Consider the following 25253-nt stretch of genomic DNA (forward strand, 5'->3'; position numbering starts at 1 on the left):
GAAGGTCCCACCCTTAATTTTAAAATTGCTTTCATGCTAGAAAATTTAAATATTTAGGTATATAATAATGTTTTGTGCAAATGCATAATCAATATATTTTCCTTTAACAAGAAAGTGCACATTTATTTGAAGTGTTATAATAGATGCAGCAGATAACAAGTGATTTTACCATATTATTGGGCAATTTAGTGTGATCTCTGGGTGGAAAGGAAATGTCTTTCTAGTTCAATCCATATTACTTCTCCAGTCGCAAATTGAAAAAAAACGTTAGATAAGTATGAGTAGTTAATGAACATTAGAAAATGCGCAAAGAAAATTCATGTCCCACATTGAGAAATGTATCAAATAAAGTCTTCTTTGTTAACTCCAAGTTTGAGCTAAGAGTGTGGGCTCAAAGGGTACCAAAAATTTTTAAAAGGGGAAGATACTGATAGGCGGGGTCTCGGTGAAACACACGCACGCGCACGGTCGGCTCGACGGGCCCGGTGTGCGTGTGACTGTCTTCTGGCGCAACCGTGCGTCCCTTCCCTCATAAGGGTGCGTCCCTTGACTTATCACAGAAGGATGTGTCATCTGGTTTATGAGACTTACTCTTTAAATATTCTTCTGCAGGCATTCATCAGACATTTTTTGTATACTCATTTCGTTGCATCCTCCTCTCCGAAACTTGAAAGTTAAAGCATATTGATGTTCGCTGACATCCAGAACATATAGTGCACCATTTTATGGATTGTGTTGTTGTATCTTAGGGACTGTTGTCATGCCGTATAACACATACATATGGGCAAATTCGTCTTGCGGACAAAAGATTTTCCTTACCTCAACTCGTACTGCTATCTAATCCGAATATCACCGGAAACACTAATAACAAAAAATTATATATAGCAATCATTAAATAAAAAATCAATTAAAAACTACAAAAATTTAAATTTGAAATAAATAATATTTGGTATTGTCAATCATTATATATATATGTCTTGTGTTCTATATGTCTTGTGTTCTATAATATTTGTGTTTCTATAATATCTGTAGACTTACTCTAAGAAAAATTTACTTGATACATTACACCTCTCTCTCACGAGTTGATCTTTGGTATTGGGAGCCTCTAACTTCTCAATCTCCCCTTATCAAGAAGTTGCCATCAATAAAAGTCGAGATCACTCAGTATGAGGGTTAATCCCGACTTGCTCTATCTCTACTGTCTAAGTGGTTCACTCTGCAAGCTCTAATCAGGCCTCTGCGTTCTTTTGTATGGCTCCTGCGGTGCTCCCTTTCTGTGTTCCTTGGACGTATGGAAATCTAAATTGCTACCTAAACACTCTTCGTCTTGTGGCTATGTGCTAAAAGGAAGTTGCTTACCCTTGGATCATTTGTTTGTTATTTCTGGTTATATAGCTCTGAGTATCTTGTATCCACTCTTAAATTTTAATCTGTAAAATTTGTATTAACCTATAAGAAAAAAATCCTAAAGTCATTTGCATCGATGCCAACAATTACCACATTCAATAAGAATATAAAAAATTATTGGATCTTCATGATTTTAGATGCCTTCACGCTAGGGGTGAGCATTCGGTCGGTTCGGTTAGTGACCGAACCGAATTAATCATAACCTAACCGAACCGAACCGAAATATTTATCCATAACCAAACCGATCGAATTAATGTTCATAACCGATGAAAACCGAACCGAATTAAAATCGGTTAATTCGATCGGTGACCGAATTAACTGATTAGCTTTAAAAAAATTTGTGATTTAACTTTAATTATATATGTAATTTTTCTTGATAACTACCGTCTACAAAAATGCATAAAAACATAAAATCACACACATCACAAGTGTATAAGTTTTGTTTGAACACTATTAATACATGTTTTTTTTTTTATAAAATAACATAACATGGGCAGGCGGCGTCTCGACCGGTGATGAGAGATGGGTGGGTGCCGGATGAAGTCAAGAGTGGAAAATAGAGAAGTGAGAACGAGAAAACCAATGTGTTTAGAATTAGATTAGAATTACGGTTGAAAACCGTAACCGAACCGAATTAACCGAATTTTTTTTAATTTGAAAACCGAATTTCCGAAATAAGCGAACCGAATTTTCGAATTGATTATATTCGGACGATTAATTCGATTTAACCGAAATCTTAATCAACCCTGCTTCCCACTCTACTCTATTCTCAATAGCAGATCGTTGGATGATTTTGGATAAATTCATTTTTGTATAAAGCATCGCAGGCATGATGTACAAGTTGTAATTATTGTTGAGGCGTTCTGAATTTCGGACTTGGATCGACGTAAAATTTTATTTGCTGATATTAAAAAAAAAAAATTCTACTTCAGAACCACAAAGAAATCAAAGCGACTGTACGCTACGCGACAGCAGCCCTGTTCTTGCTCGCTTCGGTGTCCCAGTGTCCGCTCGATCTTGGCTATCTCCGCAGGACTGAATAAAATTTATCCCCTTTCTTGCAAGAATTTACTAATCCTTTCAGTTCGATGAGTCCTATGTTGCATGCTTCAGTTTTTCCCCTTACAAACCATCGATGTTAACGTTGACAAAAATTTAGCTAGGCCATTGTTCCAAAGAAGAAGTTTTTCTTTCTGGATCAGTTGAATTTCCTTCCTGTTTATCTATATTGGAATTTAATATATGGCTCTTCATTCTACTGCTTTGAGCTTCAGCTGTGTCTCTTTGAATTCTCAAGTTTCTGGGCTACCCAATCGGTTATTGGGTCCCTCTTCTTTCCACAGGAGATGTAGTGTCAAATCCAAAGCCGCAGTTTTTTCTTCAAAGTCAGAAGCTTCGTTTCCACGATTCAGAGTCCAAGGTCAGAAATTGATTAAACTCTTATTTTATTTTGGAAACTCTGTTTATCTTGGAACTGCTAGATTAAATAAAGAAATTTAAAACCAAAAGTTTTATTATTTAAATCAAGAAGGCTGTTTATCAGTTTGCTTAGTTTGGGTTATGCTTGTCGATTCCTGATAGGAAAAGCATTTGAAAACAATAATGGGACAGTAGAAAAAGATGATTCATCAAATCTTGTGGTTTGCTTTGGGGAAATGCTGATTGATTTTGTCCCAACCGCAAGTGGGCTTTCATTAGCTGAAGCACCAGCATTTAAGAAGGCTCCTGGAGGCGCCCCTGCAAATGTTGCAGTCGGCATTGCTCGCCTAGGCGGTGCATCAGCGTTCATAGGAAAGGTAGTTTAGTCTATATCTTCTATTCGCTATGCAAGTTCACGTAAAAATATGCTATGGATGTTATTATCCCAAATTGGTTTTGTGAGACATTGTGGATCGGGTAATAAGATAAGACGTCTTCTTAAAGGTATCTTTTTGAGATTATGGCTTAACAATAACCTGGTACAGCGGATATGGGGAAAGGAATATCATCCAGTCAATGTTAACATTGTGATACATGTTCCCGTTATAAAACAAAATAAAATATGGATAGTTGTATTTGATGTTATGTACAGGTAGCAAGTACGCTGGTTCTCAAGGGGATTTTATTGATGTAAATGGTCATCGATCATTATGTCTATTTTCAAATTTACAAAATAAAATGATTAATTTGTTGCTAATTATGTCTTTTTAAAACCTTGAAAATTGATGTTGGATTTCAATGCCACTTGATTCGTGCTCAGGTGGGTGAAGATGAATTCGGTTACATGCTTGCTGATATTTTGAGGCAAAACAATGTAAATAATGAGGGAATGAGGTTTGATCCAGGTGCTCGAACAGCCTTAGCATTTGTGACACTCAGAAAGGATGGAGAACGTGAATTCATGTTCTATCGTAATCCTAGCGCTGATATGTTGTTTGAAGTGTCAGAACTTGACTTGGAGTTGATTAAAAAGGTATATGATGGAAACCCTCCTAAAGCAAATGCGTAAAGATTTCATAGCATAAAAGTGTGTAGATTATTAGAAACAAAAGAAGATCGATTTTACTCATGTGAAATTCCTTTTAGTATTGATTACTGATACTAGTAAATTTCAAATTTGACTTGGATTGGTTCTTAGTTTTGAGGGATGCGATTTTCTAAAATAATGGTTTTAGCCAATCAAAGACTTGGTTACGGATTCTGACTGATTCTCGGTCCTCATCAGGCCAAAATTTTCCACTATGGTTCAATAAGTTTAATCACTGAACCTTGTAAATCGGCCCACATTGCTGCCACAATAGCTGCAAAGGAAGCCGGCGTTATCTTGTCATATGATCCAAATCTGAGGCTTCCATTGTGGCCTTCTGCAGAAAGTGCAAGACAAGGCATTCTTAGCATATGGAACACCGCTGATATTATTAAGGTACTATAGTTAACCTAATTGTTTTTTAGATCATAAATTTCAATGAAAAGTATAGTCTTATGTTTGGATTAAATAAAACGTCAGGTAAGTGAGGAAGAGATATGTTTTTTGACAAATGGGGAAGATCCCTATGATGATAATGTTGTTCGTAAGTTATACCATCCAAATCTCAGATTACTCCTCGTCACTGAAGGTCAAGAAGGTTGCCGCTATTATACTAAGGTGTGCTTTCTATATCTTGATATGTGCTTTCTACATCGTGATAAACAGAATTCAATTTTGATGACATGATCTTATAAGTTTCGTGTTTAAATTTTGATATACTGATGGTTTGATTTTGAGCCTAACTTGTCCATTTTTTTCTTCCAAAATAGACACCCTCACACATGATACTCTTCTCATGGTTTGCTTTGTCGTGGATTTTGCAGGAGTTTAGCGGAAGCGTAGAGGGTTTAAAGGTGGAAAGTGTGGATACCACCGGTGCTGGAGACGCTTTTGTGGCTGGAGTCTTATCACAGCTAGCTGTGGATACCTCATTGCTTCAGGTAATAACAAACAAAAGGCAGTGTGGTGGGGGTGGGGATGTCGAATCCTAGTACCCTACTTCCTCTCGAAGTTTAAAAAATTCTGTTCAAAACTACTAGCCGTACAAGCTTGGGCTAATAATGTTGGGAATGAGTTTACGGTGTTCAAACACTCGTAGGCTAGGGCTAGGGAACATAAGCCTGGAATTATATATTAATAGTATGAAACAATTATCAGTCCACCTATGAGGAGTTCGAGCTTTTGAGAGCAAATGGTTTCTTATGTCGTATTGATGCAACCGAACTTTACGGATGCAATATTTTTATAATTTCATTATCTTGGTTTAGGTTCGTTATTTTGGACTCTTGTTGTCTCATTACCACCAATATAAACGTTTTAAGTCTCCAACTTATACATGAGACAGCGGATTATAGTATAAAACTATTGTTGTTGTTGTGCCTCCCATGATCTCTAGGTTTGGGACAAATGGTTATTGACAAATACGAAATAAGAGATAGTTACATCTAAAAGGTCAAGCTAATAAGTTCTGCCTCGGCCTGCGACGATGCCCAACATTTGTTGGTCTATCCTCTGGCAGAAACATGTCTTTTATCTTTGTTAATTCTGTATGTCATTTATATACAAGTGGAATGGATTTCAACCTTCATGTAAATTATTTTCGTTTCTTCCATCTGAGCAGGACGAGACCCGGTTAAGAGACGCTCTGAGATTTGCCAATGCTTGTGGTGCCTTGACTGTGACAGAAAGAGGTGCAATCCCAGCTCTGCCCACAAGAGAAACTGTGCTCGATGCCCTGCTCAAGTCGGTTTCGTAAATTTTCTCATTCAAACGACCATATTTCAACATCCAGTGGATTTTTTCGAAGTCTCTTGATGCTTCTGCATGAATAGTTTTCCCTACATTGGTATTTTTCCTTGTATTCAGAATTCTGTATGAAATTTGTGTGCAAGAATTGGTTCAAAATAAAAGAACTTTGCTGCTTATTATTGACTACGAGGCATCTCTACTCAAACCATTTTCTTTTTCTTAATTAATGAGCTAGTAAAAATAACTGTAGGTATTATATCGTAAACACAATAATGATAAATCTCCTACACTTGATGCAATTACGAGAACTAACCATGATGCCCCTGACACAGGGCACATGCAATCTCGAGTCATTTGCACGACAGCATTGTATTATTTCCAGTCATAGCGAATATTTGCATGCTTGCTAACATGGGATATGAAATAAGACCAAACTCGTAAATAAAATAAAAAAATCCATAGTCAAACTACTGCAAATTATTCTCTAATATCCATGCAGTGAAGGTTCAGATAGGGCCGGTTCCAGCCCTCGAAGTTGGCAAAAACAAAGCGTGCCATTACTCCTCTCAAAACAGGGATGTAACAATGCAGAACTATACAATGGCATGATATCTAAACTAAATCCGGCTTTTTGACCAATTCTTGGCCTGAAGTTTCTCATATCACCGGCAGTGGAAGTTCTAGTCGACCGTCAAATTTGGCTCCTACCATGGCTAATGCAAAATGATAGTTCATTTCATTCTTCATCCCCTGCTATTGAGAATTAGAATCAGTTGCAGCTAGCACTTGTGACATGTCAAAACAGGCTTCTTTCTGCTTAAGCCAACGGATTCTTTTCCTCAGTAAATTGATAATCTCACGCATATCTGGCCTAAGCGACTCATCGTGGGTTATGCAAGCACTCGCAGCTTGAATTATCCGTGCTATCTGATTCGATTGCTTTCTTGTAAAGTTTAATTGTGGATCAAGCAACTTTTCCACCCCGCCTAACTGATTTGAAAGCGTTGGATGCTGAGATTGGGCAATGGCTGTACAGGGTTACATGGGCCTAAACATCCATTGGGCCCAAAGATATATAATTTACAAAACATATAAATACTAACAACAGTTGTAGTGCAAAATGGCAAACCGCAGAAAATGTATGTACGTCTTTAACAAAAATCATCTTATTTATATTTAGATTATTAGTAACTAAATATAAATTTAATAACTCAAATATAAATTATTGTATTTTATTTATATATTTGTTTATTCTTAAATTTGTGTAAATAATTATAATTTTACTAAAAAACATGGTTTAAAAATATTTATATATATTTAAAAATAATTTAATGTATAAGAAACAGAAATATATATTTAAAAATTTAAATAGCTTGACTTTAATAATAATAAAAAAAAGTTAAAATGAAACAACATCGAAAAATGGAACGAAAATTAGATAAACTGAATTAAATTATTATTTTACACATTTTAGAATGATATATAACGAGTTAATTGAAGTTGTTTGAAAAACCGCAAAAATCGACTGTATAAACCAAACCGTTATATTCTAAAATCGAATCAAACCGTAATAAAATGGTTTGATTATCGGATTGGATATTTCAAAAATCTTAAACCGAAAAACTAAATCATAATTACGTAAAATCGAACTAGACTTGCCCACCCAGTAACAGAGGGGTCCGAGTGTAAATATCATAAAAGTTTGGGTGGTTATGCCAAAAACAACTAATTGAATGGCTTAGAGCCTAAATAAAAAATTCTACCCAATTGAGCCCCGTACATACACACTGCCCGCACCAATTGGTTCTCCTCTGCGCAATTCCCATTTCTTCTTCGCCCCAAGCGGAGGCGAGCACAGCTCTGGTAAATTCTCCGTACCGATTCTGTTTTTTCTTTGATTTCATCCACGTATGATTTTTGTTCGATTTCATTTTTTGAGTATCTTACTTAAATTCCAATTTCATTTTATTGTTCTTTCTATTTTTAAATCTTTTTCTACCGTGTTTCCTCTACGGCTTTGGTTTTTTGTTCATCCTTTGGTTAGTAGGAGTGTTTTTCACTGGATCTAAGAACTTCTGATTCTTTAGATCCGTGGTATATAAACTTCTGTGCTGGCTAGGGAGATCAAGGTCCGAACGAGCTTAGATCTGTCTCGTAACATCTGAAATTATGTACTGATTTTGTCGATTTTTGGATTATTTTGATATGAATGCTCTGTTACTCATACTCGCGTAAGAATTTTGCATGGTTATTATTATGCTCGTGACTTGATTTTTATTTCGTAAGTATTGTTTACTTGTGATTCGATCTGTGTTTTTTGTCGCTTTATTTTCAATTTGTTTTTAGTCGCTTGATAATTTTTACCAAGCATATCTTTAAACTTGTTTGCGGTTGCCAATCGAGGTGAAATATTAATAATAATAAATTTAAAAAATGTCAAAAGGGTGAGTTTTTACGATTTCCACAGTAGATACTACATTATCAAACCTCGTGAAGGCCTACCTGTTTTTAGCTTCACGCGTGCTCTTTCATCCGGCTGTCAGCAACCCAGCCGCTTTACCCAGAAAGCCTGGCGTTTTCCTCAATCCTACGGTCCTTATTGTTCTCCTTTGACTCCAGTCCCTCGTTCCCACCCCCTCCAACTAATAGTCATTATCATCATTCATCAGTACGACCAGACTCGGTCTTCTTCCCCTCCTGTGTTGGCCCGTAGGTTTACAGTTTACCCAAAGTCAAAGGTAGTGGCTGCGGGTTCCCCTATATATATAAAAAATTATCATATAGCAGTAAAAAAACAAAACAAAAAAGTGGGTGAATGAAATTAGTCCAAAATAAGATAAAATGAGAAATTCCCAATATGGCAATAGGCACCAGCTTATTACATTTATTATTATTATTATTATCAAAACTTTTTTTATTGTCCAAAAATATCGACGACCTGCTCGGCTCCCCTCTAAAGATCTGAAGCTGAATCCTTCCAACACCACATTTGCGGATTTTCGCTTCATCCACTGTAATTACTGCCTCTCAAATCCTAAATTATTTTGTATGTACACGATTTTCATGGGATCATGTGAATTCTAGTGCATGTAAATCTATTAATCAATTGAAATGATGGGTTCTTTTTTTAGTTTCGATTAATCGAACTGTTTTTGGATCGAAATTGTTTTTTTGGGGATTCCTTGCATAGGGTTTTTTTTTACTCATTGAGAATTTGCTCCAACGGCGTTGAAATATTTTGTCCATTTTCGGCGTCGAGGTTTTACAATTGTGAATTTGCTGGAGAATGAGCTGGTGTTGTAGAAATACGCATCATTGCAACAGCTTGGAGCCGTGACAATGGAAAGGGGTGATGTGCGGCTTACTTGAGCGGCTAGCTATTGTTAGTTTGTTACATAGCAGGGGGATCAAACTTCGCTTGATGTTGAGTTGAGGTAGTTAAATTTTGGAAATACTGCACATTAAAATGGGAATCATTTTCATTCTTTACGGAAAAAGAATATCATCTTCATCAGATCTCCATCGGTGATGGATATCATGAGCTTTTAAACCCTTTTTATATAAAAAAGAAATTTTTGTTTCTTAAACTCCTGAAGAACAAATGAATAATTCAATTGGATTAATTTATAGGCTTGATGGGTTGAGCTTGCTAATTAGCTACATTGTGCTGTGAAGACGAACATTAAAATGATTTTATTAGACTTGGTATTTGCCTTTTTCCTATGAAAAAACTGTGATTGTTATTGTGTTTTCAGTGTGGATTGTCAGTTAACTGATTGAACTTGCTACTTAGCTGGACTTGTTTATCCTTTTCTATTTGATCAGGGGATTTGACAAGTTGGATGCTAAGATGGAGTTATAAGAAGTGCAGTATAAACGCATTTTGGTGAGTAGTTTGGGGGATCAGTTGTGAGGAGGGGTTATACAAAATGCGTTTATTTCCAGTTTCATCAAGCTCCGATAGTTCGCCAGAGGAGCTGAGCAATGGGAAGAAAAGTCATTCGATGTTGTACCTAAACGTGTATGATCTCACCCCTATAAACAACTACCTCTATTGGTTTGGCCTCGGAATCTTTCATTCTGGTATTGAAGGTATATTCTAGTCATGTTTTCATTCAATGGTTGACTACTTGAGAATTCACCATTTCTTTGTGTCAAACTCAGCTCAATAGACTTTTTTGTTTTGATTCTCTACTGAAATTTAGTATGATCTTATTGTCACGGTGACTGATAATGGGTTGGAAGCGCATTGTTTTTCACCCTTGGCTGTAGTTTGAGTTTCTTTAGTTGATTTTATTGTAACCCTGATAGTTGCTATGTGTCGGTGGCAAAGATTATGATTGCGGTCATGGTTGTCCTTGATGAAGCCCGAAATCATGCCATTGAGTGATAAACATTAAAACACATTCTCCATACATAGCATACACTTTCAAATACACTTTCAATCCCACACATTCGATTTCACTTCTGTTGCACCATTCTCGACTAGAAATAAATGATATTCCTCCATTAGTTTTGGTCATAATTCAAAATCAATGCTGACCAATTTCAGAAAAGTGTTCCAATCACTGTAGCACTGTTGCGATCTCAATCCATGCTCCAACAAGTGAAAACAACTGCAAAATCACTCTTAAGGAAGAAAGCTAGTCAACACGATTATTTCGATCAATAAAGTAGTAAGAATGTTTACAAGATGATTATCAATCTTTCAATGGGAAAATGGCCCCCTAGAGTAGAAAATATTCATACTACTATAATTTGTCTCTCTCTCAATGTTTGTACCTCTCCGAAATTGTCTGCTGCAAAATAGCTAACTTCCCCCTCATTTATCTTCTTTATTATGTGCACACAACCGGCTAGAATCCCCTGAGCCCAAGTTGGTAACATTACCCCATCCCAAAAATTTGCCTTGCCCTCTAGGCTATATGTTGGAAATTGGTACTTGATCTCTGCCTCCTCTTCCCACATGACCTCATCCGCCTATCTTTCATTTCATTTCACCAGCATCTGCAAACTAGTCTTTCTGTTTCGCCCACTCGCCTTCTCAGGATTCTTTCCAGAATGACCGAAGGGCGGGACAGATGCCGGAAAAGTTTTTTCACAGCAGAATTAAGGATCCAAAAAGCCAAGGTTCCGGATTATAATGAGATTTCGGATCGCAGTGATGGCGCTGAGAGAATGTTGGCCACGGAGACCAGTGCGTTGCTGCTGAAGGCTACTTTCAATACATTTGGGAAGGCTACTGTCAGAATATTTGGGAAATTGTATGGGCAAATTGACAGGTTCATGCAACTTTTTGATGAATGCGTAGCTCTTTCAATTGCTGGTGATATTGTCACTGTGCTGGGAGATAGTGACGTGAGGAAGAACTTAGCTAATACTCAAGTTAAGGATTGTGAAGCAATCCAATACTAGGATATGGAACGACGATTTCCACTTGTTCTCTGGAAAGAGGACTGAAGCGAGGCATGATGGAACTTGATAAAGAGAATTTCAGGTGACAAGACTACTGCTAGTATTGTTCTCATTTCGACTCAGTTAGATGTTTTCATTAAACAAAGTACCACTCCAATGATTATTGAGGAAATAGCAATCCATTTTTTTGGAGGTAGGACTCTTGAAATCTGTGTTGGAGGATCTATCCAGAACATTTTCAAGGCAACTTGCATTAAATGACAAAGGAAGAAAATCAGTCGGCCAAGTTCTTATAGTGTACGAGCAGCATAATGTATGTGATAGGTACTACCGGACAATTAAATTCTTTGCGGTAATGATGCTTGAAGAAAAAGACTTTTGGATTATGGTGGCTAGGATTTCGGAGCCCGGGTTCCTTCCAATCTTTGTGACTATGCTTCCGTGGGAAAGTCTTGATTTTCGTGAGTTGGATGGAACCGCGGTCCTACATTGGGTTTCTTTCTATGGAAAGAAGGACGTTCAATTTGTAGTAAATCGTCTTCTTAGCTCCAACTCCAACCTTGAGGACAAGACTGATTTTCAAGAGGGTGGTAATGTTAGGAGCCCAAGTTTAGTGGGTTTGAGTGGTCAAGAATCAAGTGTTGTCATGGGCCTAAATATATTGGTCTCGAGTGATTGTTTAGTCCTTACGAGGGTTCTAGAAATAAGAGACTTGGGAAAGGGGTTAGGAGGGGGGGAGAAGATAAATTAGGCGGGAGAGAAGGGAAGGGCATTCATTCATGTTTATTATGTTTTGTTCTTACTAGCTTGTGCTAGGGGCAAGGAAGAGTGAGTGTATTATTCTTTTAAAAGGATTCTATCATTGGCGGAGATATTTCTCCTATTTCATATTAATAAATCTGTCTTCCATTTCCATTAGTCAATATTTGCAGAATTAGTTGTGTTCGGAGATCTAGATCATAACATATTCGGAGATCTAGATCATAACATATTACTCCCATGGATTCTGGATCGCACTCAAGTCCCCACTCTGGTTGCTTCTACCGCCACCACCATTGCTGACTACCAGTGCTCCACTGGATGCTCCTAGGGACCAGTCGAAATATTTAGTCACCTGAGCTCTTGAATTTCCCCTTGTTGCTATGAACAGTGAACACCAATTGGCGGCTTATTTCACTTCTTTGGGGGTCCAGCTTGGACTATAATTTCCCGCCCGAGCAATACCTAATTGTTTTCCACTCCCCCTATTTCATCCCCATAAATCTCATAGTGGGCAAATTCCATGGCCCTAGTCATGTTGTTGTCCCATGAGTTTTCACCTCACCCTTCTTCTTAACCCATTGTTCAATCCACTTAGAAAATATCTTAGCATTTGTTCTAGTAATCTTTCAATTTTCTCAGTTAAAGTTTTGAATTGCTCCAGATACTTCTCTACTACTTGTTTACCGCAAGTGACGCCAATAATTCATGCAGGTTTGAGGTTTTCCTTCTGCTGCAGTGTCTAATGAGTTTCTGGGCAAATCTTTCCCAGCTTTCTATAACCACCAGGATCAGCTCCACTGAAACTTGGGAGCTCCACCATCCTCAGGGCATGTTTCATCTCATGCCCTCCTTACTAATGCTCTCTCTGCTGAGTGAATCAACTCTTCATGAATGGATTTATGGGGTTCATCAGCCGCTTGCAGGTGGAAATCCCTCCACCAACTATTATTGGAATTTTGATTGTAGTTCTCCACGTACGATTCGCTCCTCAAACAATTTCGTCTCTGACATCCAATTTCGTCTCTGACAAGGATGCCGAAGATTTGTTTCTGTCTTCCACTTTATTTGATTGATCTCAAGTATTTTTATCCTTCTCCTCTCTACCCAACACTGCCTTCTCTATCAGTTATATTTTTGCTTCATCCCTTGTGGTTGACATGTTGTCTTCTCCTGTCCCATATCTGACATTTCAGACCAATTGTTACGATTTCAATCCATGTTCCAACAAATGAAAGCAGTAGCAAAATTAATCAGAAAAAATAAAACTCAGCAATATGATTTCATTCAATAAAACAGTAAGACTGTTTACCAGAAAATAATCCTTCAGCAGTAATATGACCCTCCTTCCAGTAGAATAATCATTTCTCTCCTTAACAATGGTACCCTCCTTCCAAAATTTAAAGTTCATGGACTTGAGCCTAACTCAACTCAAAAGTTAGCTCGAGGGGTAAGGATTCTTTAAGTCCATACGTACAACTTCTAAGAATTTAATCCGTCCGATGTGGGACATGTAACATGAATATATCCACCTTTTGTTGTGATGTGAGAATGTAACCAGCATGTCTACGTTCTTTCAGATTCTTTTGTCTCCATGTGAATTTACCTCTTCTCTTAATAACTTTGTGAACTGGCTTCTGTTGTTGGGTGTCTAAAATACATGTAATTGGAGAAGTATTTTCTGCCATTCCTTTACTTGTGCTTTATCTTTTATTTCCCTTGGAAATTGCCTATTATCTTAGTTTGTGAATTTTGGCGAGAAATCAATGATGCTTCTTTGTTTTTGTGTTCTAAAATTGTTACATTTGGAATTTATAATGCAACTTATATCGATACTTGGTATTTGCAAATATGAAACTGTAGCTCGATTGATTATGTCATGCATGATGGTGTAGCTTTATACTAGTGACGTCGAAGCTTTGTTAAGTAGAGCAAAATAATTGGATTTGATCATATTTCAAGTTATATGATTCTGATTTCTGGTGGAGTGTAATAGGGTTTGAGAAAAATCAATTCAGACTAATGGAGTTATTTTCGGCTTTCAATGTAGATGGATTAAGGGACTCTACTACATGCACTTTTTTAGAGTTTTATACATGTGCTCATTTTTGGATTTAAATGATTTATTTTATGTGCTAACCATTTACAGATAATAACTAATATGCAGCTCATGAAATGGAATATGGGTTTGGAGCTCATGAGTACCCAACTAGTGGAGTGTTTGAAGTCGAACCTAGAGGTTGCCCCGGTTTTATTTTTAGGCGCTCAATCCTTTTGGGCACCACTGACATGTCTCGTGCAGAATTTCGGTCATTTATGGAGGATCTTTCCAATAGATATCACGGGGACACATACCATTTGATTTCCAAGAATTGCAACCATTTTACTGATGAAGTCTGTTTGCATCTGACCGGAAACCCCATTCCTGGATGGGTGAATAGATTGGCTCGAATTGGTAAGCAATATCTTTTATTGAATTTTTTGGAGCCTATTTGTTTAATCTGATGCCATGGAACAATGGGGCTATTAATTGTGCCTAGGGAGCCACTTTTCAAGTCTGAAATTGTATGAGTTTTTCCCCTTGAAGTTTATGTTTTTCTTGAAAATAAATATTACCTTCAAACTGATCGTAGTCTACTCGAGTCTAGTTTTTCTTGATTAAAATATGTTGTCTGATCCATGAGATATTGGGGGAGATGTAAGGATGAGAGAAGCTAATCTTGTTCCGATTTAAATTTTAAGCATTTCAAAGGAAACTTATCAGTAAATTCTTGGTGAGAGTGGGTATTAATTTCTGCCTCACGTAGTTCATTTATAATTTCAGGAGCTTTTTGTAATTGTCTGTTGCCTGAGAGTATTCAGGCTTCGTCAGTCAGACATCTCCCTGACCATCAAATGTTTTCAGGTAATTTTGTTTGGATAAATTGTGTTTTTTCATGTATTATATCATGGAAACTTTAAATTTTGATAGGTGGGAGAAAAGTATCTAGGAGTTCATTTAATTTCTTCTCTAAATTGTCTAAGTATCTATGCAATTTGTCAGCCTTTCTTATCAAATTATTGAATCCACGCAAGCTTGTGACGATTAAATCGGCTGTGTTCTTATCTTCTGTTTTGGCATTTGATACCTCTTCTGTTTTGGTGTTTGATACCCTTGTTTCCTCGTCAAATCACAAAAAATGGAAATGGAGGTCTTTTTAGGTATGCATCTTCGGTGTATGAAGTCTTGTAAAGTGCATTTCCCACTGATGTACTCATTGTTCTTGATGTACAAAACCCTATGATTCAACAACATTTGCGACTTATATCTTTACGAATAAAACCTTATATTTTCCTAAAGCAGAAGATGGAATGGATTCCGGTGGATCATCTGAAGCAGGAGAAAGCGAAGAAGACAATCTAAACCATCACCTACTTATGGCTCCCAACAGCGATGTAGCATTTTTTAAGGACAAACCAGTAAGGCTAGCCAAAGATAATCTATGACTTTTTCCTTGTTGTCCATCCAATTCTTCGATTATAGTCTTGTTTATGATGCTTGTAAGAGTAATTTGTAAATTGCAAATTTGTTTATCAAACATTTTTCACATTATATTGAGTGCCACGGTGTTGGATTCTCTTGTTGTCTGGGTCAGAAGAGCATATTGGACCTTGTGAGTTGTGCGTGTAATTCTTTTCTAGATGTATTATTTGTAACACATGAGATCCATGTTTGCTCCGGGCCCACAAAAAACGCTTGGTTAATGACAGTTAAAACTATCGCTAATTAATCTATTTGTGACATAATATTAATATTGTCGATATTTTAGCGACGATTTTATTTAATTAGCGATGATTTTGTAAATCCGTTACAATTGGTCAACAGTGGTTGATTTAGCGTCGGATTTAAAAACCTTTGCGAAATAGCATCGTAATTCATAAAAAAAAATCTGTGGATGAAACCGATTGATATTGAATTATTGTATGGTGGTGTAGCGATGGAATTTGTCAAAAACCGTTGCCACTATTAACGATTGTTTGTTTATAATTATATCTATAGCTAGGTTTATTTATTTTTTAAATAAAACATTTCGATAATATTTTTAATATATATTATTTCTATATAAAAAAATCGGTACTATATTTTTATATTTATATTCGTAATTATTTATATAAAAATTTGTTTCAATCAATGAAATTTATAAATATAGATCACATTAATACATTAACTGATAGTTTTCCAAATGACATTATTTGACGATGGAGAAAGATGAATCTTCATCGAGGGATCTTTTCCTCTCGTTCGTCATGGATTTTTGCAGTAATTGTGATGAAAAAAAAGGTGTTTAAAGAACAAAGAGTGAATTTTTGACAATTTGAGCGATCATCACAAACCCTAGTTAAGGAAAAATTGGGGCTTGCGGGTCACGGCTTTTGAAAGTAATCTTTTATGTATTTGCTCCTTAATTGATACTATATCATTAAAATTGCAATTTTCCTATGATTTTTTATGTATGCAATCACACCCTTTACAGTATATCAGATACACTACTCACAGTACTATCTCATTTTTGAAAATAGTTTTTTTCGATTTTCTGAGCACTCAGAACTCATTATCCCCACGTCATTATCCCTGGATGTTTGGAATCACACATTTTAATTAACAACACATGGCTTATCTCATGCTGATCAATCCGTTCATCTTATGGATGCATTTGCATGATCGAATTCTCATCAAAGGATTTGATTTCATAATTTATTACAAATTGACGACGATGTTTGGATTATAATAACAAATTCATATGATTTGTTTGACAAAATCCACTTAACAATGAAATTCAAATCTTAAAAAGTTATTTTTGGAGTTCTTTTGGGTGAATTCTCTCCAATATGAAGTCATTTAATTTCATCTTTCAAATATCCCATCAAATTAAATCTAAATCTTCAATCCAAACTCAACTTCTATGAATTTGAAATCTATTATAAATGTTAATGAATACGTATCGGTGAGCATGTTTGGTGTAAATTTATTGTAGGTATATAATATAGAAGTGTCCGTTGATTTCATTTCAATAACTAGAAGCTTATGTGTCTGATCTAGAACATGAGCGTGAAAACATTTGAAAATTTTCATGGGGAATTGTATATCACCAATCATGGAATGCTTGTCATGTCGTGTGCATGCCAAATAATGGATGTCATTATTTAACCATATTTCTTGCCACTAATTGTGATAAAATTAATCACCCACGTTATTCTCCAGTCTTCTTTAGGTTTTCTAGTACTTCCGTCAGACTTTTTTTTTTTTTTTTTTAATATATTGTATATCCTTTTTCAGTTATTTTAGGAAAGATAGCAACTCGAGACTCTTGGCGTGATCCTGGAGTCGCTCCTTTTTAAATTTTTTTTAATATTTAAAAATTGGGTGGCTGACTTCCACGTATACAGCAAGGCCAGTGGTTAGTTAAACTCCTTGTGAAAAGCAGCAGGTCGTCTTAGTTGCAAAATTGTTTAATGTAATAAAATAAAAACCCTTTTAATTAATAGCAAAAACTTGTGTGAGACAGTATCACAAGTCGTATTTTGTGAGACAGATCTCTTATTTGGGTCATCAATGAAAAAGTATTACTTTTTATGCTAATTGAGTATTATTTTTTATTATGAATATCGGTAGGGTTGACCCGTCTCACAAATAAAGATTCGTGAGATTTTCTCGCAAGAGACATACTCTTAATTAATTGTAGTGTTTCTCCATGCTCGCGTTCGCACGTGCAACGAGCTACGTGCGTGTGGATTATATATATGTTTAATTTTTTAAGCAAATCTTGGAGGAGGAATCAATCAATCGATCAATAAATAAAATGGGCCGACTGATTAAGTTCATTTGGAACTTGAAGAGTCCGTATTCCACGTTGGGCAAAAATAAAAATCGATAAATCTTATTTAAATTTCCCATTAAATTGGCTTGCAAAAGAATTCCTAAACAAGTGAATGTTTCATCTCGTGTCGTGGGATTTTTGGGCTTGGTTTTCAGATAATTCATTGGGTTGCAAAATGGTCGCGGGTGCTTTCGTTTTCTTTTCCTTTCTTATTTGGGCAATTCACGTTGGCTTATGATCTCTGATCTCTTCAAGAAATGGGTTCTGTTTTCTTTTCTTGATTCGAAGATATTCTCTTCTCTTTATTGATGGTGATTCTGAATGCTTTATAAATATCTTCGATTGAGGATAAAGCAATTTGAAAAGGGTTCTTTCTTCGACAATTACCAGCCACCCTGACCTAAGGGAGATCGCTATAATATAATAAATTTTAAAAACATACGTACATATATATAATCCATGCATATCTTTCGAAAAAAGATGCACGACTGATCTATATATCCAATTACTATAGAGAAACATCTCATGGAAAAGGCATGCAAGATCCCTGAACTAATGTAGCTCAGATTCTGTTGCAGCTTCTGAGTAATACTCATGCAAGATCTGAGATGAAACTGGGATACGCTTGAAAACATTAAGGCGCGCGAGGAATCATTTGAAAAAAGCAAAACAAGTACTTGTTGACAAGGAGCAAAGTTACGGAACTTGCAGAAAAGGGCGATTGTACGACGAGCTAGCTCCTGCTGATTAATTGATATATATGTTAGGTGAATTATTATGGGGTGGGGCCCACATTAAATTAAATAATAATATAAACTCATCCCACATCGAATTATTATTAAAACTGAACAAGGGAATTAGTTATAAATAGAGCTCAATTCCTGCAGTTATTGTATCCCAAAATCAAAAGCTTTTTAGCTTGATAAATAGAGAGTGCATAGAAAAAAAGAGTGTATTTTTTTCTTGCGTGCGGGAATTCTCTTGTATGAGTTAGAGAAATTATTTTCTCGGTGTACTCGGGTTGGGAGTGTGAGAAATATTGAGTGTATTGGTGTATACACTTGTTGTAATATTTTTTCCGGTTATAAAAGTTGCAGTGCTCCGTGGACGTAGCCTATATTGGGTGAACCACGTAAATCTTTGTGTTCTTGTTGGTTATTTTATTCCGCAAGTTTTTGGGTACTATTATCATCGTGGTCGGCATCGTTTCGGGGGTGTAATTCCCCAACAATATAGATGGTCTTGTTGGTGAAGTTCCATCAAAATGGTAAAGAAGTGATACAGTATAAGTGCCAGTTCAAGCCTCTAGAATGGGCTATCAGGTAACTGGTAATTATGTCCGTGTACCCATAATTCACGAATGTCGGCAATTCCATCTTTTCTAGCAATACATTTGGTGTAGGCAATTAATGTTATGATGTGGATTCGTTGACCCTTTACACCCAAAAAGCCTATATAATTAATTGGGGAAATTACATACACTCGTGTCAATGTCGAGATGTACTGCAATTATTTTGTATCTGACATCGTACAAGTAGCAAGCAGAGTAAGTAGCAAATTTTGGCAGGATGATGGACAGTAGTCAGTATATAATCTTTCGTTTCTTGAATTTCCTACGCCTATCCTCGGTATGATTCGCCAATACATTTTTTTGGACTTGATATCGGAAGAACAAGAGCGAAAGTCCTCAGTTAACAGAGATATTTAGACTGAAATTCAATTATGTAAATTTTGTAGTAGCATAATTTCTCATATTTAATTTTTTTTTTCTAGTTAAAACAAGAAGAAGAGAATTTAGGCGTCGCAGACGTACTCAATTTAAATAACTAAAAGTAATTTATCAAGCATTTTTACCATTTATCTAAACTTTACAGAAAGTGATTCATTGACAGAGAATAGAAACATAAATAATGGATCATATGACCATATAAATTATAATATGTAATTCCATATATAATTTGAATAATTGTAAGTAAACTTTTTACATTAGAGCTTGAAGGACTGCACACACTAACACAAGAATCACCCTTACTTCAATCGAATATTTTTGCGCGGCGTTTATTGAATATAATGGATCAAGTGTATACAAACTTCCAGGAGGACCTGCCAAATAATTAAAGCTGGGCGGAGGTGGTGGGGTTAACGGGGTTGTGTATACGTACCTTGGAGGCGGTGGAGGAGTTGACGTTGGTGGAGGAGGTGACGTTGGTGGCGGCAGTGGCGGCTGGCTGCATGGATTCCCACAAGGGCATCCTCCACACTTGACACTTGGATCAAGAATTTCATCCATATTTGCAGAAACTGTGTCGCTTGTGGTGATCACAATATATAGTTGGAAAATGAGAACAGTGATCAGTAATGTTTGAGTCCATTTATAGGATTGCATTGAATTTTTGAACAATGTAAAGAAATTGTAAGAGGGAGAGGATAGGGAGAGGTGTTCAAGTAGAATGCAAATGAATTGTTTTGGGCTTTTTTGTTTTTGGGTGTTATGTCGATTGCAGTTCGGATATCATATTCTAATAAATGATGCTTTAATTTTGTATTTTCAATAATTCATAAATGATATAAATATTTCGAAAATGCATACATTTAGAATATAAACAAATAAAATTAAATATTTGAAATATCTTTTGAGACATGAAATTGGAAGAATACTACGTACTCATGAATATAACGAAAGTTTAAGATCTTGATTTTCTTGGTTAATTAAGCAAATGTTGAGTGAGATTTTTTTTAAAATATTAAATTTTGGGAATTAGGAAAGCTCTCAAAGAAGAAGCAATTAGAAATTAACTAGTTATTTCGAGGATCGTGGATCAATATTTCTTTTAAAAAAAAATCTAAAAATTATGGAGGACTGGAACACGCAAGTTTAAAGAAGTGAGTTTAGGTTTCATGTCCGAACGCATGCCTTCCTCGCTCCTACCTCCATCGCCCAAAAGAGATTCCATTCACCTCTTATCCGACAAAAACAACATAGCATGAAGCGCAAGAAGTGGTCTGAGCTGGAAGAACAAACTCTACTGTCAAAATATTCCGAGCTCCTCAACTCCGGCACGCTATCCAAGCTCAAGACCCGGGAGAAAAAATTCAAGCCAATTTCCGACCACGTTAACTCTCTGCACCATCTTCAGGATCCAATCACCTTCCCTTTCAAGTGGTCTTGGCGTGATGTATCAATCAAGGTGCAAAACATGCGGCACCAGTATCTGGGAGTGAAGCAGAAAATCAGAATCAATTCTAGCAATGAGTTCGATTGGGGTGATGGGGAAATTCATTGGGAAAATTTTTTAAAGTACAAGGAAGTGTTTGGAGACATTGAATTATCACCTGATATTGGTGTGAAAGATTTTGCTAACGGGGGACCGGTGAAGAAATTTGGTGAAGAGGGTGTTTCTGATATTCTGGGATATGTTATTGAGAGTGAGGAGATTGACGATGAAGATGAACTGGATGAGGAAGAGGAGGAAGAAGAAAGGGTTGATTTAGGTGCTAGTGATGATGGTGAGGAGATGGGGAAAGGAATAGGGAATCAAGATTTGGTTAAAGGTTTTAAAAGGCAAAATTTAAAGATCGTGTGTACTAAAGTTCTGGAGTTAAGGAATATGATCTGTAGCAGGGAAGAAAAGAGGAGGGATAGAGAGTGGGGTAGAGAGGAAATGTTTATGGCGAAAGAGACTTTAATGAAAGAGAGTTATATGAAAAGGGAGAAGAGGTTTAAGGGGAGGGAGGAGCAAAGTTACAGAAATGATATGGAGTTTGAAGAAACTTCCATATCATTGGCGAAGAGGGATTTCGAAAATAGGAGCTTTTTGGAGAGGGAATTTGATGAGGAGAAGAGGCGGAGGATGAAATGGGAGGAGAAATGGGAGGAAGAAGAGATGAAATGGAGGGAGAGAATGGTTGGAATGCAAATGGCACATGAGAAACAGATTTTGCAAGTACATGCTGATTTTTGCCAGAATCAAATGCAGATTCTTGGTGTAATGGCTAGGCTTGTATGTCAGTTCTTTGGGTCGACAAGTGATGGTTTGGGAGGTGGATTGGGGAGTATACCTCTACCTCCACAGGTTTTGCAGAATTTACAGCATCCTGGTGGGTTGGGTGATGGTGGGAAGCCAGATTCAACCTCGCCCTCCCAGTTTTTGTAAACTCTAACCCTTTTTACACACATGATTCTTGTAGTTGAGGCGTATGATTAAATGATAAGCACTGCAATATAAATGCTATATTGATTTTGTATTGAATCTGTTGTAAATCTCGGTTCTAGTAAATGAAAATTCTTTGGTTAAACTCCTGCGTGTGGATGTAAATATTATTTTGAAATAATAGTAGCGTGCCCCCATCTGTCTTAGTTTCTGTCGTAATGCTGTGCTATTGTTGATATGTGCTGGAAAGCAAACTATGTGTGAAACAATCAGATTTAATCATATAGTTTATTTGGAGTTATAAATCATTAAGCAGCTGGCTCTTTGGATATTTCAGCAAGTAATTTTGCATCTCATTGTCATGTCTCTGTATGTCCCCCTTTGTGCATGCATTTGAGCAGAAAGAATGCAGATGCATAAGTATTATACTTCAAATTCCTAGTGATATATCTAGTTGATCTTAAATGCAAAGGACGAGTTTGCTTTTTGGCTTTGTGTAGAAAAGGTGTAATATAACAATATCAATGATTTCAAGGCATATCAGGTAATCTAGGTGGGAGCAGACCCTTTTGCTAGAGGTAGAAGATGTGACACCGGTGTGAGGTGCAGCAACTGATGCATCGGTGGCTGAGTGCGGCGGTTAGCCTAACCTCAAAATTTTTGCGGTAATACTAAATTTTTTGTATGGTTTGTGTCACTTTGTGCTATGGTCTCTTTAAGTATATGTTACATTATCTTGCCATTGTTTCTGTGAACTGGGCTACATCAAATATATCGAGTAACGAGGAAATTTGGATGTGAAAGGTACATATATGTAGATGAGGCTTGAAGCTGGATCTGTATGATATGAGTAAAGTTGAGAACTGGTAAAGAGATGCATGTTTCCTGCTGCTTTCTATGGCATATGTATCTCCTGTGACTTTTTAAGATTTTAATCCTAATCAATGTAAAACGAGGCGATTCTATATTATGAGAATTAGTTGTCAAGAAATCCATTACCATTCTATAATCATGTTCTGTCGACTCTTGAGGCAGTTCATCACTTCCTGACGCATTAGAACTTAGAAGTGAAGCCTGACTGTATTCTTCTACCAACTATTTCTAGAGGTTGAATTTAAACATTGAATCTCCAAATTCTTGTGGGAGAGAAAATTATCAATCGACATGGTACCAATCAACGCTCATACCCATGTGTAAAATTTCTCATTTTTTGAGCTGAATCTCAACTTAATATTTTTTAGTCCCGTCTGGTCTATAGTTGGTAAGCTCAGTTATTTATTCAAATAAGTATGGCAATCCTTCGAAATCAGATTGAATCGATCAATGAGTGACATATGTTTATACCACTAGCAAAATATCTAGGAGTAGATGACACACACATATACTTGTAATAATATGAAGCGTGGACCACAAGAAAATTTCCCCCATTGAAGACGCATATAAGCATGGTGAAAAAACCAAATCTCATTGCTTAGAAAGGGAGACTCCTAGTTTCTTATAGGGATTCGTTCTTGATCTTTTGGGGTAAAAGGAGAAAGAAGGCAGAAAGCGCCAGGTTGGGGGTGAAATGAAAATGCAACAAAGAACATTTCTGTTATTGTTACATAACAATAGCTTATCTCACGATTATTACTGATCCATGCTATGTAGGATTTTTTGGGGGCAATTCTCACCCATAATCCATTTGTGTCGGGAAGCGTACGAGTATTGAGCATTATTTGAAAGACTCCAGATAGAATTTCACGGCCTGTGAAAGATGACTACTAGAAGAGATATAATATAATATCTTTTGAATAAGACAAAATATAAGTAGAAATTTATACACAAGCTTTAGTGTATATATATATTGTATTTAAAAAGTGCAAAATAGGCCTGCAGGATCACCCGGATTGGATCAATTCTTGAAATATGACCAGTTTTGTGTTCTATGCTCTTGCAACTTGCACGAATGAGAATGACTTGTTGGAAAGTCCAATCTAGTGCAGACATCATCAGCAGCACAAAATGTCAACGAAGTCTCGATCAAAAGAGTTCATCAAAATTTACAGCAAGTCTGATTTCTTGGCTTATGATTCTTGCAGTTCTGTGCACCTTTGTCCGTATATACCAAACAGAGAAATAACTGAAAAACTAAACCAACAACTGAAACTCAACAGAGATTCTTGTGGCTAACAGAAATAACTGCACTGAAATATCAACCATTGGGCGAACCCGTTTTTGAACTTGAAAACCTGAATACACTATCGGGCCTCCTCTTCTCTGCATCTTTTCAAACAAAGTTCAAGAACTCTGTCAGCCACCTCCACTTCATTCCTACTCTCCTCCATCAACTTTTCAATCTCAGCCCTCGGCAACCTCATCTTAACCCGAACCGACCCAGAATGCATACACGAAATATAGGAGTTTGATCTTTCTCTCAACATCATACGCTTGAGCCGCTCTTCTGCACCACCCATATGCACTACAGATCTCGACCTTCGAGCTATGCCCATCGTTTCAAGAGGAAACTCGGGCATTTCCACAAGAAAATAAATCTTTTTGGGCTTAAGCTCCTCTTCCGGTTGTAACTTAGGAGCCCGGATTCCACACCTTTTTACAGACTCTGATTCAAGCAATACGTAACTCGAAGAATAATCCTTGAGCACATCCATGGCAGTTGCAGGTGTCTTTATCTTGAAAACTTCGCCGTCAATTTTCATTATCTTTGCCTTTTTCCTTCCTCCTATGTTGTTCCCCATGGCCTAACTACTACTGTCCCAAAAAGATTTCAAGGGGCCACTATTCTGAAGAAAATTTCAAGAAACAGAGTCCATCCCCTGTTTTATAGCATAGATTACATACTATATGTATTAGTGATCAACTTGATTTTTTTCCGTGATGGAGTTGATTTGTGAATAAGTGGCATTTGATTAAAATATATCTTCCATTCAGATTAGATAATACGGTTAAAATAAAAAGGGAAGATTAATGGCAATGAGGAGAAATCCCTTTTGAAGAAAGGAGTGGATGATGTTTGCGTGTTCTGTGGCTATCGTCGATCAAACGAATTTATCAAATAATTATTAAACTGATTTCACATTATAATTGAACTAATCAAACCAAATTTACATAAAAATCAACTAATCAGAAAATAATCATCAAGCTTAAATATGTAAGTAAAAAAAGATTTTCCACTAAGAATTTATTATTTATTTGATGTATTCAATTTTTCAAACATGAAGAAAATTGAGTCAAATTAATGGGTTATATTTGATAATGGGTTTATTTTTTAATAAAATAATAAAAATCAATTTTGATTTCATGATATAATATGATTGAATTGAGTTATTACATTTTAGTTTTTACTTTGCTTGCCCTGAGAACAAAAGGTGGATGACAGGTGTGACTTTTTTTTTTTGCTTTTTGATG

The 25253-nt window shown here is 36.4% G+C and overlaps 4 protein-coding genes across 7 annotated transcripts; 3 read left to right on the forward strand and 1 right to left on the reverse strand.

Annotated features, from left to right (window-relative positions):
• The first annotated feature begins 2329 nt into the window (after positions 1 to 2329).
• On the forward strand, positions 2330 to 5838 carry LOC140974513 (probable fructokinase-6, chloroplastic). Of its 2 annotated transcripts, none has more exons than XM_073438013.1 (7): positions 2330 to 2827; positions 2995 to 3203; positions 3647 to 3859; positions 4112 to 4309; positions 4394 to 4531; positions 4738 to 4854; positions 5535 to 5838. In XM_073438013.1, the coding sequence occupies exons 1-7, from the start codon at positions 2650 to 2652 to the stop codon at positions 5667 to 5669; spliced, it is 1188 nt and encodes a 395-aa protein (XP_073294114.1). In that variant the 5' UTR covers positions 2330 to 2649; the 3' UTR covers positions 5670 to 5838. The 2 variants fall into 2 exon arrangements, with proteins under 2 accessions (XP_073294114.1, XP_073294106.1); XM_073438005.1 differs by having other exon boundaries at positions 2331 to 2827; positions 2989 to 3203.
• A 1569-nt stretch (positions 5839 to 7407) lies between these two features.
• LOC140974525 (deSI-like protein At4g17486) lies at positions 7408 to 15453 on the forward strand. The gene is made up of 5 exons (XM_073438026.1): positions 7408 to 7525; positions 9488 to 9754; positions 14004 to 14291; positions 14661 to 14741; positions 15180 to 15453. The coding sequence occupies exons 2-5, from the start codon at positions 9592 to 9594 to the stop codon at positions 15320 to 15322; spliced, it is 675 nt and encodes a 224-aa protein (XP_073294127.1). The 5' UTR covers positions 7408 to 7525; positions 9488 to 9591; the 3' UTR covers positions 15323 to 15453.
• Positions 15454 to 20608: 5155 nt separating this feature from the next.
• LOC140974531 (uncharacterized) lies at positions 20609 to 24000 on the forward strand. Of its 3 annotated transcripts, none has more exons than XR_012174800.1 (3): positions 20609 to 21844; positions 22346 to 22510; positions 23496 to 24000. XR_012174800.1 is itself a non-coding variant. In XM_073438040.1 (2 exons), the coding sequence occupies exons 1-2, from the start codon at positions 20679 to 20681 to the stop codon at positions 22359 to 22361; spliced, it is 1182 nt and encodes a 393-aa protein (XP_073294141.1). In that variant the 5' UTR covers positions 20609 to 20678; the 3' UTR covers positions 22362 to 23423. The 3 variants fall into 3 exon arrangements, 1 of the variants encoding a protein (XP_073294141.1); XR_012174799.1 differs by lacking the exon at positions 23496 to 24000 and adding an exon at positions 22650 to 23423; XM_073438040.1 differs by lacking the exon at positions 23496 to 24000 and having other exon boundaries at positions 22346 to 23423.
• LOC140974541 (uncharacterized protein At1g66480-like) lies at positions 23621 to 24793 on the reverse strand. Its single transcript, XM_073438056.1, has one exon. The coding sequence runs from the start codon at positions 24581 to 24583 to the stop codon at positions 24086 to 24088; it is 498 nt and encodes a 165-aa protein (XP_073294157.1). The 5' UTR covers positions 24584 to 24793; the 3' UTR covers positions 23621 to 24085.
• Positions 24794 to 25253: the final 460 nt, after the last annotated feature.

Source organism: Primulina huaijiensis, chromosome 1 (genome assembly GCF_012295235.1).
Source record: "Primulina huaijiensis isolate GDHJ02 chromosome 1, ASM1229523v2, whole genome shotgun sequence".
Taxonomy (NCBI): Eukaryota; Viridiplantae; Streptophyta; class Magnoliopsida; order Lamiales; family Gesneriaceae; genus Primulina; species Primulina huaijiensis.